This window comes from Petromyzon marinus, chromosome 65, assembly GCF_048934315.1.
Source record: "Petromyzon marinus isolate PM22_M1 ecotype Great Lakes invasive population chromosome 65, UKy_Petmar_22M1.pri1.0, whole genome shotgun sequence".
NCBI lineage: Eukaryota > Metazoa > Chordata > Hyperoartia > Petromyzontiformes > Petromyzontidae > Petromyzon > Petromyzon marinus.
In genome coordinates, this window is record NC_133731.1 from 5,445,873 (window position 1) to 5,458,320 (window position 12,448).

The 12,448-nt window shown below is 46.0% G+C and overlaps 1 protein-coding gene across 1 annotated transcript in view; it reads left to right on the forward strand.

Annotated features, from left to right (window-relative positions):
- Nucleotides 1-12,448, forward strand: part of CEP290 (centrosomal protein 290) — an 86,265-nt gene that overhangs the window by 6,076 nt on the left and 67,741 nt on the right. Inside the window, exons 3-9 of the mRNA XM_032978197.2 lie at nucleotides 1,486-1,563; nucleotides 3,196-3,265; nucleotides 4,481-4,524; nucleotides 5,622-5,765; nucleotides 8,954-9,007; nucleotides 11,229-11,381; nucleotides 11,777-11,959. Coding sequence (XP_032834088.2) covers nucleotides 1,486-1,563; nucleotides 3,196-3,265; nucleotides 4,481-4,524; nucleotides 5,622-5,765; nucleotides 8,954-9,007; nucleotides 11,229-11,381; nucleotides 11,777-11,959 — 726 coding nt within the window. The remainder of the gene's footprint in view (nucleotides 1-1,485; nucleotides 1,564-3,195; nucleotides 3,266-4,480; nucleotides 4,525-5,621; nucleotides 5,766-8,953; nucleotides 9,008-11,228; nucleotides 11,382-11,776; nucleotides 11,960-12,448) is intronic.

Sequence of the window (12,448 nt, forward strand, 5' to 3'; positions counted from 1 at the left end):
CGTACAAATTTAACTAAACCATCGACAAACTAAACCGTCCATATTAGGCATATCCCACTGAGGTATTCACTTATTTTTCAGAAGTGACCTGGCCACAAATAATAGCTCAACAAAGTGGCTTATCATTTGGACATTTATAGCGGCAAATGGATCTAAATAATCTCAATGCATGTTTCTAAATGTGGAGGGAAAAAAAACGGAAGACCAGGAGGAAAAAATCCACGCCACCACAGGAAGAATATGGTCACTGGTGCAGCGTGAAAGTGTAAACTAAAATTCTAAAAAAATCCTAGAAACTACTTGTTTTTACCAGGTGAGGACCACTGAGCAAATAAAGGTCTTTTTTTCAGAAGCGACCTGATGGCAAATGACAGCCCAACGAAGTGGCTTATTGCGTGTAAATGTATAGCAGCCAAATGCTCTAAACGTATCTTGATTCTAAATGTGGAGGGGGAAAAACCTGGAAAAAAATCTGCGTGACCACAGGGAGAACACTCAAACTCCACATATACAGGCATCGTCGGGATCAGGATCGAACCCACGACCTCTTGTATACTGGGCGAGGTAGTTAACATCTCTTCACTGTGGCGGGTAACGTACCCATGAAGGAGTTAACCTGCCCGAATTGGCATGTTCAGACACGTTTTACGGGGAGTTGTAAATTTGGTCGTGACACGTGCAGGGGGAAGTGTGTGTTTGCTGTTGCATTAGGTTCGCGGTTCAAACCCAGAGGCCACCCTTGTTAATTTTGCATGTGCATTATCCGGCCAGGTGGCTCAGCTGCAGAGCGAGCGGCTCGCAATTCAAAGGTTTGCGGGTTCAAAATCCTGGTTTGGGGTCGATAAAATGTATGTGTTTATGGTGAACCTCTTTCGCACCTTACGTAGCCAACCGTGGCTAATCGGACTTGTGGGAGAAGGACGACAAACACGTGATTACACTTGCTGGAGAGGAATTGGCCAAACGTCGCGATTCAGGACTTTCCGCCATAGGGTTTCCCGGATAAATTAAACAAGAGTAACGCTTTGCGGCTGGGGAAGTCAAGGGTGTTTGTCCTATAGAAGGAGAATCGTCTGCACCATAGGAATGTGGAATGTCCACGGACGACATCAGGGCTGCATAAACAGGAGATGAGCACTGCCTCGTTGCTCATTTCAACAGGGAAATCACTTTTGACTTCGTTATTCCAGATGGGGTAGGCCGTGCCCGCCAGCGTCACGGTTCCCGTTTGCCAAATTTGATTTTAAAATGTACTCGCGAATTGCTTGGCTGGGATAGCCAAGTCACAGCATTGCCCACCCTACCGGCAGACTAATGGCCACTCGTAGGCCGGTGCTGCGTTCCCCTCGCGCCACACAGGGAGAGCTGCCACTGGGAGGGTTCCCCTCCTGCAGGGGCGCCGTAGAGTGTACTGCATGGGAAGCGCGGTGTTGTTATTAAGTAATGATGGTGATGTATTTGGAACGCTTTGCATTACCTTGACAGGTGGAGGTGACGAGTTTAAGAGATGAAACGTCGGAAAAACTCATCCATCTGTTTTCCCTCACGCAGTCGCTCATGAAGGTGAAGGGCGCTCGCATGTCATGTGCTCCACCTTCACCATCGCCAGCAGCAGTCCCGTCGCCTAAATCGCGTATCATCTGAATCGCGTGTAATCTGAATTTCGTTTAATCTGAATCACTAGTAATCTGAATCACTGGTAATCTAAATCTCATGTAATCTAAATCTCATGTAATCTGAATCACTTGTAATCTGAATCTCATGTAATCTGAATTTTGTTTAATCTGAATCTCATGTAATCTGAATCACTTGTAATCTGAATCACTGGTAATCTGAATCACTTGTAATCTGAATCTCATGTAATCTGAATCACTTGTAATCTGAATCTCATGTAATCTGAATCTCATGTAATCTGAATCTCATGTAATCTGAATCACTGGTAATCTGAATCTCATGTAATCTGAATCTCATGTAATCTGAATCTCATGTAATCTGAATCTCATGTAATCTGAATCTCATGTAATCTGAATCACTTGTAATCTGAATCTCATGTAATCTGAATCTCATGTAATCTGGATCTCGTGTAATCTGAATCTCATGTAATCTGAATATCATGTAATCTGAATCACTGGTAATCTGAATCGCATGTAATCTGAATCTCATGTAATCGGAATCTCATGTAATCTGAATCTCATGTAATCTGAATCTCGTGTAATCTGAATCACTTGTAATCTGAATCACTGGTAATTTGAATCTCATGTAATCTGAATCTCATGTAATCTGAATCTCATGTAATCTGAATCTCATGTAATCTGAATCTCATGTAATCTGAATCACTGGTAATCTGAATCCCATGTAATCTGAATCTCATGTAATCTGAATCACTTGTAATCTGAATCTCATGTAATCTGAATCACTTGTAATCTGAATCTCATGTAATCTGAATCTCATGTAATCTGAATCTCATGTCATCTGAATCACTGGTAATCTGAATCACTGGTAATCTGAATCACTTGTAATCTGAATCTCATGTAATCTGAATCTCATGTAATCTGAATCACTTGCAATCTGAATCTCATGTAATCTGAATCACTTGTAATCTGAATCACTTGTAATCTGAATCTCATGTAATCTGAATCTCATGCAATCTGAATCTCATGCAATCTGAATCACTGGTAATCTGAATCACTGGTAATCTGAATCACTTGTAATCTGAATCTCATGTAATCTGAATCTCATGTAATCTGAATCTCATGTAATCTGAATCACTGGCAATCTGAATCTCATGTAATCTGAATCTCATGTAATCTGAATCTCATGTAATCTGAATCACTTGTAATCTGAATCACTTGTAATCTGAATATCATGTAATCTGAATCGCATGTAATGAATAATCTGCAATCCGAATCACGCGTTCATATGTAATCTGAATCTCATGTAATCTGAATCGCGTGTAATCTGAATCGCATATTATTAATAATCAGCATTCCGAATCACGCAATAATATGTAATCTGAATTGCATGTAATCCGAATCACATGTGATCCGAATCGCATGTAATTAATAATCAGCATTCCAAATCACGCAATAATGTATCATCTGAACCGCGTGTAATTAGTGATCTGAAATCAGAATCACACATGCATATATAATCAGACTTGCGTGTAATCCGAGTCATGTGCAATCTTCGCCCCAGCTGAAATCGCAGGAGGCTGCGGTTGCCATGGAGGAGGTGGAGAGGGCGGGAACCGAGCAAGCCAGAGTCGGTACACAACGCACGGCACACCAGGGGAGGAATGCCCACCGCATTCGCTCGCGACGATAACCCGGCTCAGTGACGGTAGCTGAACGCGGAAACGATTTGAACTATTTGCTGTTATTTTTATTTTGACCAGGCAAGGCCCATTTGCCGACCTGGCCGCAAATGATAGCTCAGCGAAGCGGCTTATTGCGCGGAAAATTTATAGCGGCCAAATACACTTAACGCGTGTGACGTTGATTCAAAATATTGAGGCAAAAACTCGGAAGACCCGGAGAAAAATCCACGCAACCACGGGTGGAGAGAGAGAGACACGCAAACTCCAAGTATACAGCAGCAGGCGTCGGGGTCGGGATCAAACCCACGACCTCCTGTATACCAGGCGAGGTGGTTAACATCTCCCAGCCACCGTGGCTCCCCACAAAACACATTAAACGCAACACGCTGACGGCAACTCAACCGCATTCATTCGTGACTGTTAAACCGATTGGCGTGCGCCAAAGTTGGAACCGCACAGCGTCTTCCAAGAACATGATTGGTCAACGTCGGCGGCCTTCATTAGACACCTGTGGCTGGGCCGATCAGTCACTGCGTGGGACATTCCGATTCAAAATGCAATTAGTCCACGTGTATTATACGCACACTCTTGAGGCAAGTGCAGTGCTGTTAGTGAACGCCTATGAAGGCCAGCACGGTTACACGAGGGTGTGGGTGGCCAGCACTACGCCCGGCCGCTTTTGTCTCCTTAGTGACGACGTTTACACACCGCACCAGCTACTCATTTGAGGCTGAATCGACCCAAGTCTAGGTCCATGACCGGTTCAGTTAATCGTCACCGGTGTTGGCCGTGAGCGGGAACCGAAGTCGGGTCGCCGAGTTCATGGCGCGGCGCGCTAACCGTTGCACTGCAGCTCCTCACACACAAAGACAAAGATTTCCCCGTATCCCCTGAACAGACTCTTGTGGCATGTGACGTTAGTGAGCACCTATGATGGCCGAAACGGCACACGAGGGAGTGGGTGGCCAGCACCACGGCCGGCCCCACGCACATAAATACACACACACACACACAGCACCCAAGTGCTTTGGGAGCTGTCACTTAGTTTTACACGGTGTCCTAGATGCACGCTCTACTCAAATCAATCTCGAGGATAGGCCACGTGATGACGTCTTCACCTCTCGATGCGCGGTCTCCCTCCCCCTCTCTCTCTCTCTCTCTTAGAGCGGCAGTACAAGGCGAAGATCGACAAGCTGGAGAATGAGCTGGTACGCGCGTGCTCTGCGGCCCCGCGTTGTTTGCAATTGTCCACCCCCGCAAGCAGACACCTGTCAGGGATAACGGGAGACAACCCAACACCCATTCAACAATACGTTCACGCAGAAATTAACACTGCAGGTTCATTTTGGACCATTTGACATGGGTTATAACTTTGAAGCGTCCTGGTCAGGATGAGCCTCCTGCAATAAGGACACAAATTCAAGTCCAGGTTGGGGTTGGGTTTACTCAGCCCTCCCTCCCTCCGTGGTCTTTAAAATTAATACAGCTTTGTGGGGAAGCCAAACCGTGGTTTATCCTGTGGATAAACTCATCCCCGCCATTGCAACGGGAGAATTTCCACCACCGCCTCATCAGTGGTTACCCTATGGATAAACCCGCCCCCGTCAGAGTAATGTAGAATTTCCACCACCGCCTCATCAGTAGTTACCCTATGAATAGACCCGCCCCTGTCATAGTAATGGAGAATTCCCACCACCGCCTCCTTAGTGGTTACCCTATGTATAGACCCGCCCCCGTCATAGTAATGGAGAATTTTCACCAGTGGCTCAGCACTGCAAATAGAAGGGCATCGCCTCATTACTCATTTGAGCCTCTGTTCATTTTTTTTTGGGGGGGGGGTGGTACAAACGGTTTGAATTTACAAATAATATTTTTTACGGCAGGAGGAATCCGATGAGCTATAAAGCTCTTTTTCACAGATGACCAGTCGGGGCACGGGGTAAGAACGTGCCAACAACAAACAGTACAAAAACCCAATAGTGGTGCAAAGTACAATAAAGGTACTACCCAAACAACACACAAATACAACAACTAAACCATCCCCATCCTACCAGACAGAGCCCCACTGAGGTATGCACTTATTTTTTTTAAAGCGACCTGGCCATCACAAATGGTAGCCGCTCAACAGAGTGGAGTGAGGAGAGCTGTCGGTGGTTTGCCGACGGGAGCGTCGGCAGCTGTGGTGAATCAGTGGAGGTGTGCTGCAGGTGACGGCGTCTGGCGAGAGAAGTCCGTGGCTCGTGACTGCCCCCGCCTACCTCCCCCCCCACCCCCCCCGCCCGCTCGTTTCGCCTCGTCCACACAGACGCAAGTCCCAGGCCGCGGCGGTCGCAACGCGAGCCTCATGCGCGGAGAGATCCAAGAGCTGGAGCAGAACCTGGAGCGTAGGGATCAGGAGCTGGTGGCCGTGGAACAGAACCTGGAGAAGGAGAAGAAGTGGAGTGAGCAGGTAACCGGTGTTTTGTGAGCAGTCGGTTCCACGGTACAGGTGTTTTATTAATGGTTGATTCCACAGTATAGGTGTTTTATTAATGGATGATTCCACGGTACCGGTGTTTTATTAATGGTTGATTCCACGGTACAGGTGTTTTATTAATGGTTGATTCCACGGTACAGGTGTTTTATTAATGGTTGATTCCACGGTACAGGTGTTTTATTAATGGTTGATTCCACGGTACAGGTGTTTTATTAATGGTTGATTCCACGGTACAGGTGTTTTATTAATGGTTGATTCCACGGTACAGGTGTTTTATTAATGGATGATTCCACGGTACCGGTGTTTTATTAATGGATGATTCCACGGTACAGGTGTTTTATTAATGGTTGATTCCACGGTACAGGTGTTTTATTAATGGTTGATTCAACGGTACAGGTGTTTTATCAATGGTTGATTCCACGGTACAGGTGTTTTATTAATGGTTGATTCCACGGTACCGGTGTTTTATTAATGGTTGATTCCACGGTACAGGTGTTTTATTAATGGATGATTCCACGGTACCGGTGTTTTATTAATGGATGATTCCACGGTACAGGTGTTTTATTAATGGTTGATTCCACGGTACAGGTGTTTTATTAATGGTTGATTCCACGGTACAGGTGTTTTATTAATGGTTGATTCCACAGTACAGGTGTTTTATTAATGGTTGATTCCACGGTACAGGTGTTTTATTAATGGATGATTCCACGGTACCGGTGTTTTATTAATGGATGATTCCACGGTACAGGTGTTTTATTAATGGTTGATTCCACGGTCCAGGTGTTTTATTAATGGTTGATTCCACGGTACAGGTGTTTTATTAATGGTTGATTCCACGGTACAGGTGTTTTATTAATGGTTGATTCCACGGTACCGGTGTTTTATTAATGGTTGATTCCACGGTACAGGTGTTTTATTAATGGATGATTCCACGGTACCGGTGTTTTATTAATGGATGATTCCACGGTACAGGTGTTTTATTAATGGTTGATTCCACGGTACAGGTGTTTTATTAATGGTTGATTCCACGGTACAGGTGTTTTATTAATGGATGATTCCACGGTACCGGTTTTTTATTAATGGATGATTCCACGGTACAGGTGTTTTATTAATGGTTGATTCCACGGTACAGGTGTTTTATTAATGGTTGATTCCACGGTACAGGTGTTTTATTAATGAATGATTCCACGGTACCGTTTTTTTATTAATGGATGATTCCACGGTACAGGTGTTTTATTAATGGTTGATTCCACGGTACCGGTGTTTTATTAATGGATGATTCCACGGTACCGGTGTTTTATTAATGGATGATTCCACGGTACAGGTGTTTTATTAATGGTTGATTCCACGGTACAGGTGTTTTATTAATGGATGATTCCACGGTACAGGTGTTTTATTAATGGTTGATTCCACGGTACAGGTGTTTTATTAATGGTTGATTCCACGGTACAGGTGTTTTATTAATGGATGATTCCACGGTACCGTTTTTTTATTAATGGATGATTCCACGTTACAGGTGTTTTATTAATGGTTGATTCCACGGTACAGGTGTTTTATTAATGGTTGATTCCACGGTACAGGTGTTTTATTAATGGTTGATCCACGGTACAGGTGTTTTATTAATGGATGATTCCACGGTACAGGTGTTTTATTAATGGTTGATTCCACGGTACAGGTGTTTTATTAATGGTTGATTCCACGGTACAGGTGTTTTATTAATGGATGATTCCACGGTACAGGTGTTTTATTAATGGTTGATTCCACGGTACAGGTGTTTTATTAATGGCTGATTCCACGGTACAGGTGTTTTATTAATGGTTGATTCCACGGTACAGGTGTTTTATTAATGGTTGATTCCACGGTACAGGTGTTTTATTAATGGTTGATTCCACAGTACCGGTGTTTTATTAATGGTTGATTCCACGGTACAGGTGTTTTATTAATGGATGATTCCACGGTACCGGTGTTTTATTAATGGATGATTCCACGGTACAGGTGTTTTATTAATGGTTGATTCCACGGTACAGGTGTTTTATTAATGGTTGATTCCACGGTACAGGTGTTTTATTAATGGTTGATTCCACGGTACAGGTGTTTTATTAATGGTTGATTCCACGGTACAGGTGTTTTATTAATGGTTGATTCCACGGTACAGGTGTTTTATTAATGGATGATTCCACGGTACCGTTTTTTTATTAATGGATGATTCCACGGTACAGGTGTTTTATTAATGGTTGATTCCACGGTACAGGTGTTTTATTAATGGTTGATTCCACGGTGCAGGTGTTTTATTAATGGATGATTCCACGGTACCGTTTTTTTATTAATGGATGATTCCACGTTACAGGTGTTTTATTAATGGTTGATTCCACGGTACAGGTGTTTTATTAATGGTTGATTCCACGGTACAGGTGTTTTATTAATGGTTGATCCACGGTACAGGTGTTTTATTAATGGATGATTCCACGGTACAGGTGTTTTATTAATGGTTGATTCCACGGTACAGGTGTTTTATTAATGGTTGATTCCACTGTACAGGTGTTTTATTAATGGATTATTCCACGGTACAGGTGTTTTATTAATGGTTGATTCCACGGTACAGGTGTTTTATTAATGGCTGATTCCACGGTACAGGTGTTTTATTAATGGTTGATTCCACGGTACAGGTGTTTTATTAATGGTTGATTCCACAGTACCTGTGTTTTATTAATGGTTGATTCCACGGTACAGGTGTTTTATTAATGGATGATTCCACGGTACCGGTGTTTTATTAATGGTTGATTCCACGGTACAGGTGTTTTATTAATGGTTGATTCCACGGTACAGGTGTTTTATTAATGGTTGATTCCACGGTACAGGTGTTTTATTAATGGTTGATTCCACGGTACAGGTGTTTTATTAATGGATGATTCCACGGTACCGTTTTTTTTATTAATGGATGATTCCACGGTACAGGTGTTTTATTAATGGTTGATTCCACGGTACAGGTGTTTTATTAATGGATGATTCCACGGTACCGGTGTTTTGTTAGCAGGCGGCCTGCCCGATTTGAACGGCGAGGCTCTGGAACGAGCCGCGAAAGCGCAACCGCTTGGCTGCGCCACCGCGAGGGATTCTCGGTCTGCTTGAACTTTGTGCGGTCCAACGCTGTGCCTTTTCAGCTCTCCAAGAAAGTGGAAGAAACTGCAGGGGAGATTTCTAAGCTGAAGAGAGAGGTAAGGCCACGCACACGGGCACACACACGCGTGTGGGATAATGCATGAATAATTTGAGTGTTTTCAATGCCTTATTTCAAATTGCTATAATTGAAAAATGTCACCTGGAAAATCCGTTGAGATGGTACATCTCGTTTGCATGAGTGTCCCAGCTGATGCGACGATAGCGAGCACGTTACATGGGAGGGAGGGTTTCTAGGGGTTCCATAAAGAGGCTTGTATGACAGTAGCCAGCACGCTACATGGAGAGGGAGGCTTTACAGGGGCTACATAGAGCGGCCGGTATAATCGTAGCCAGCACGTTACATGGGAAAGGAGGTTTACGTGGGTTACATAGATCGTAGCCAGCACGTTACATGGGAAAGGATGGTTTACGTGGGTTACATAGATCATGGGCAGGGAATGTTATAAAATGTTGTCCAAGGGTGTTTATCATTGTGTCTGCGAGAATAGTTCATACGTATGTATGTTGAACTTCTTTCGCACCGTACGTAGCCAACCATGCTATATCAGAGGTGCGGGGTAAGGACTAAACACAAAAAGTTATCCATGTTTTAGCAGCTCTGCGTCTGAGCGAGAGTGTGCCCGGTCAGATCTTTTACTGTCGAGACATTTACATGATTGTTATTTGGGGGTGGAGTGGTGACGCATTTGGTAGCGCACTGGCACAATGAACCCTGCGAGCTGAGCTTGATTTGCAAGCCACGGCTAACATCAGTGGCGAGTGATATACGAACCGATCCTTGCCTCCACCAATGCCGCATCAACCAGCGTGGTGAAGTATGTTCAAACAACCTCCACGACCGACGCAGTGTGGGGGAAGCATTCATCCGTTGGTGGATTATGATGTAATAATTCATAAAGGCACACACAACAATCTTCATGCTCTTATTTATTTCTGTCTTGTCCGTGTTGTTAATTTCCCTGTGTTTTGTTTTTTTTCATCTGATCGCTCCTTAATTTCTCTTTGGTTTCTCTTGACCGCCTCCATCATCCGTCTTGTGTTAAATTCCCATGGAAAAGAAAAAAAATATGAAAAAACGGGTAAGCCCTTCGTTCAGTAGACACGTGACGAAGCTGCTCCACCTGAGTGAGACTCAATGAGCCCTCGTGAGTGCGTGCGCTGTAGTGTGTAGTGGGAGAGCGGTAGTGTAGCCGTTAGCGCGCTGCGCTACGAATCCGGTGACCCGAGTTTGAGTCCCTCTCACGGCCACCACCAGTGATGATTATCCGAACCAGTCCTGGGCCTCCCCTCGGTCAACGAAGTCTAATATGAGTACCTGGTGCGACGCGTGAGCATCGCCACTGGGGAGACAAAGGCGGTCGGGCGTGGTGCTGGCCACCCACCCCCTTGTGTGCCGTGACGGGCTTCATAGGTGCTCGCTAACAGCACTTGCCCCTACAGTCTGTTAAGGCTACAAGGGGGAGCTTTGTAGTGTATTGGGAAGCGGTCGTGTATTGGTCAGCACACTGTTCAATTGCCACTCAAGGCCAATGACAGTGGTCAATATTTTAACTGGTCCTGGGCCTCCCTTAGGTCCACTCGGCCTGAAATTAGTACCTTGCGCAACATGTAAACATTGTCACGAGGGAGACAAAGGTATGTGGTGCTGGTCGCCCGCCCTCTTGTTTGCCCTGCCGGCCTTCATAGGTGCTACTCACTAACAGCACTTGCCCCAGATGTTTGTTCAGACTATACGGGGGATCTTTGCCTTTGAAGTGTAGCGTAGGGTGAAACGACCCGACCATCACACTTGCCCGGCTTCCACAACACACGGCTTATCAGCGAGCCCACCATCACCCTGCCCGGCTTCCATCTTGCACGCAAACAATGGGCAGCACTTAACCGGATCTATACACATCACGGAAGTTGCGGACGCATGTACAAGTGGAGAATAAAATACACGTGCGACTGCTACTATGAACACCAAACCACAGACCGTGTAACTTACACGCCGCCCCAAATATACATTTGATTGCGGTGCGTTGGGGTGAGCGAGTGGATGAGTGAGTCAGCGGGTGGGTGAGCTGGGTGTATCTGAAAGTCACCAACTCTCAGACCAAAGCGATTGAATGGCTAACTTCGCTTTGAACTGAATCTGTAACAGCGCTGTTCGCTTGGCCATACGAAATTGTCGTCACCTCGGTCATCATCATCACCATAATCGGTCACCTATCGTGCGTTCTAAGCGTTTTTTTTTTTGCACGGCTCCCTTGACAGAACGACATCCTGCGGCAAGACATCGTGGACTACCAGCGCCAGATGGACTCTCAGCGAGAGAGCAAGCGGTCTCGCACCGAGGATGGGGCCGATCTGAAGGCGCAGATCTCGCGAATGAAGCGCGAGATGATTGAGTACCTTGACGACATCCAGGTATTTTATGGGTTTTTTTTTCCACCGGAGAAAATGGTGTTCGGATCTCCGAGCCAGTCCGCTTGTCGCTAAAGATTTTCAGCCGATGTACGCCCGCGCACGTGTGCATGGGAGCACGCACGAGGTCTGGTCCAAAAGGTCCACGGAGTTATTTCGGCGAGCCTCCCCTCACTCGAGGCCACTTCTCCTGGCCTCAGCAGGCACCTAGCCTGGCACAGGGCAAGCGCTGTGGTGACCTCACGGCCACTCGGCGAACGGCGGCTGTTGTCGATGCATGTCAGAATCAGAATATTTACGTCTACTGGAGGAATCCGATGTGCTACAGAGCATTTATTTTCAGACGTGCCGTACACATCCTCACCCTTCCCCACCCCCCCCCCCGGCCTCTGTCGTAGAACCTCACGGAGGCGAACGAGCGGCTGGTGACTCAGGCGCAGCAGCTGCAGAAGGAGTTGGAGCAGAGCGCAGTGGACATGGAGCGCATGGCGGAGGAGTACGCGCAGATGAGGGTGCTCGTACAGCAGAGCGACCTCGTCGTGGACCAACTCCGCCGAGACAAGGAGCACCTGGCCCTCCAGGTTCGCGTTTGTAGATTGCGTGTCACTGTGTGCGTGTGTAGAGTGTGTATCACTTTGTGTGTCTGTAGAGTGTGTGTGTGTGTCGAGCTTTTGTGTGTTTAATGCGTAGGCTTTCGCGACCAATAGCATCTGTAATACAGGTTGTTTTTTTGGGTTAGATGACGTCAATATAAATGTGTCGTTAAACCCTCCACCACCCGACACAGCCAATTATTAAGGTTTGTCACGTGAACAGAACATGGCAATGTGTGTGTGTGTAGAGTGTGTCTCACTGTATAGGGAGTGGTAGTGTAGCGGTTAGCGCGCTGCGCTACGAACCGAGTGATCCGTGTTCGATTCCTGCTCATGGCCAACACCAGTGATGCTTATCTGAACCGGTCCTGGGCCTCTCCTAGATCGACTCAGCCTCAAAATGAGTACCTGGTGTGGTGTGTAAACATCCCCACTGAGGAGACAAAGGCGGTCAGGCTTGGTGCTGACCACCCCCCC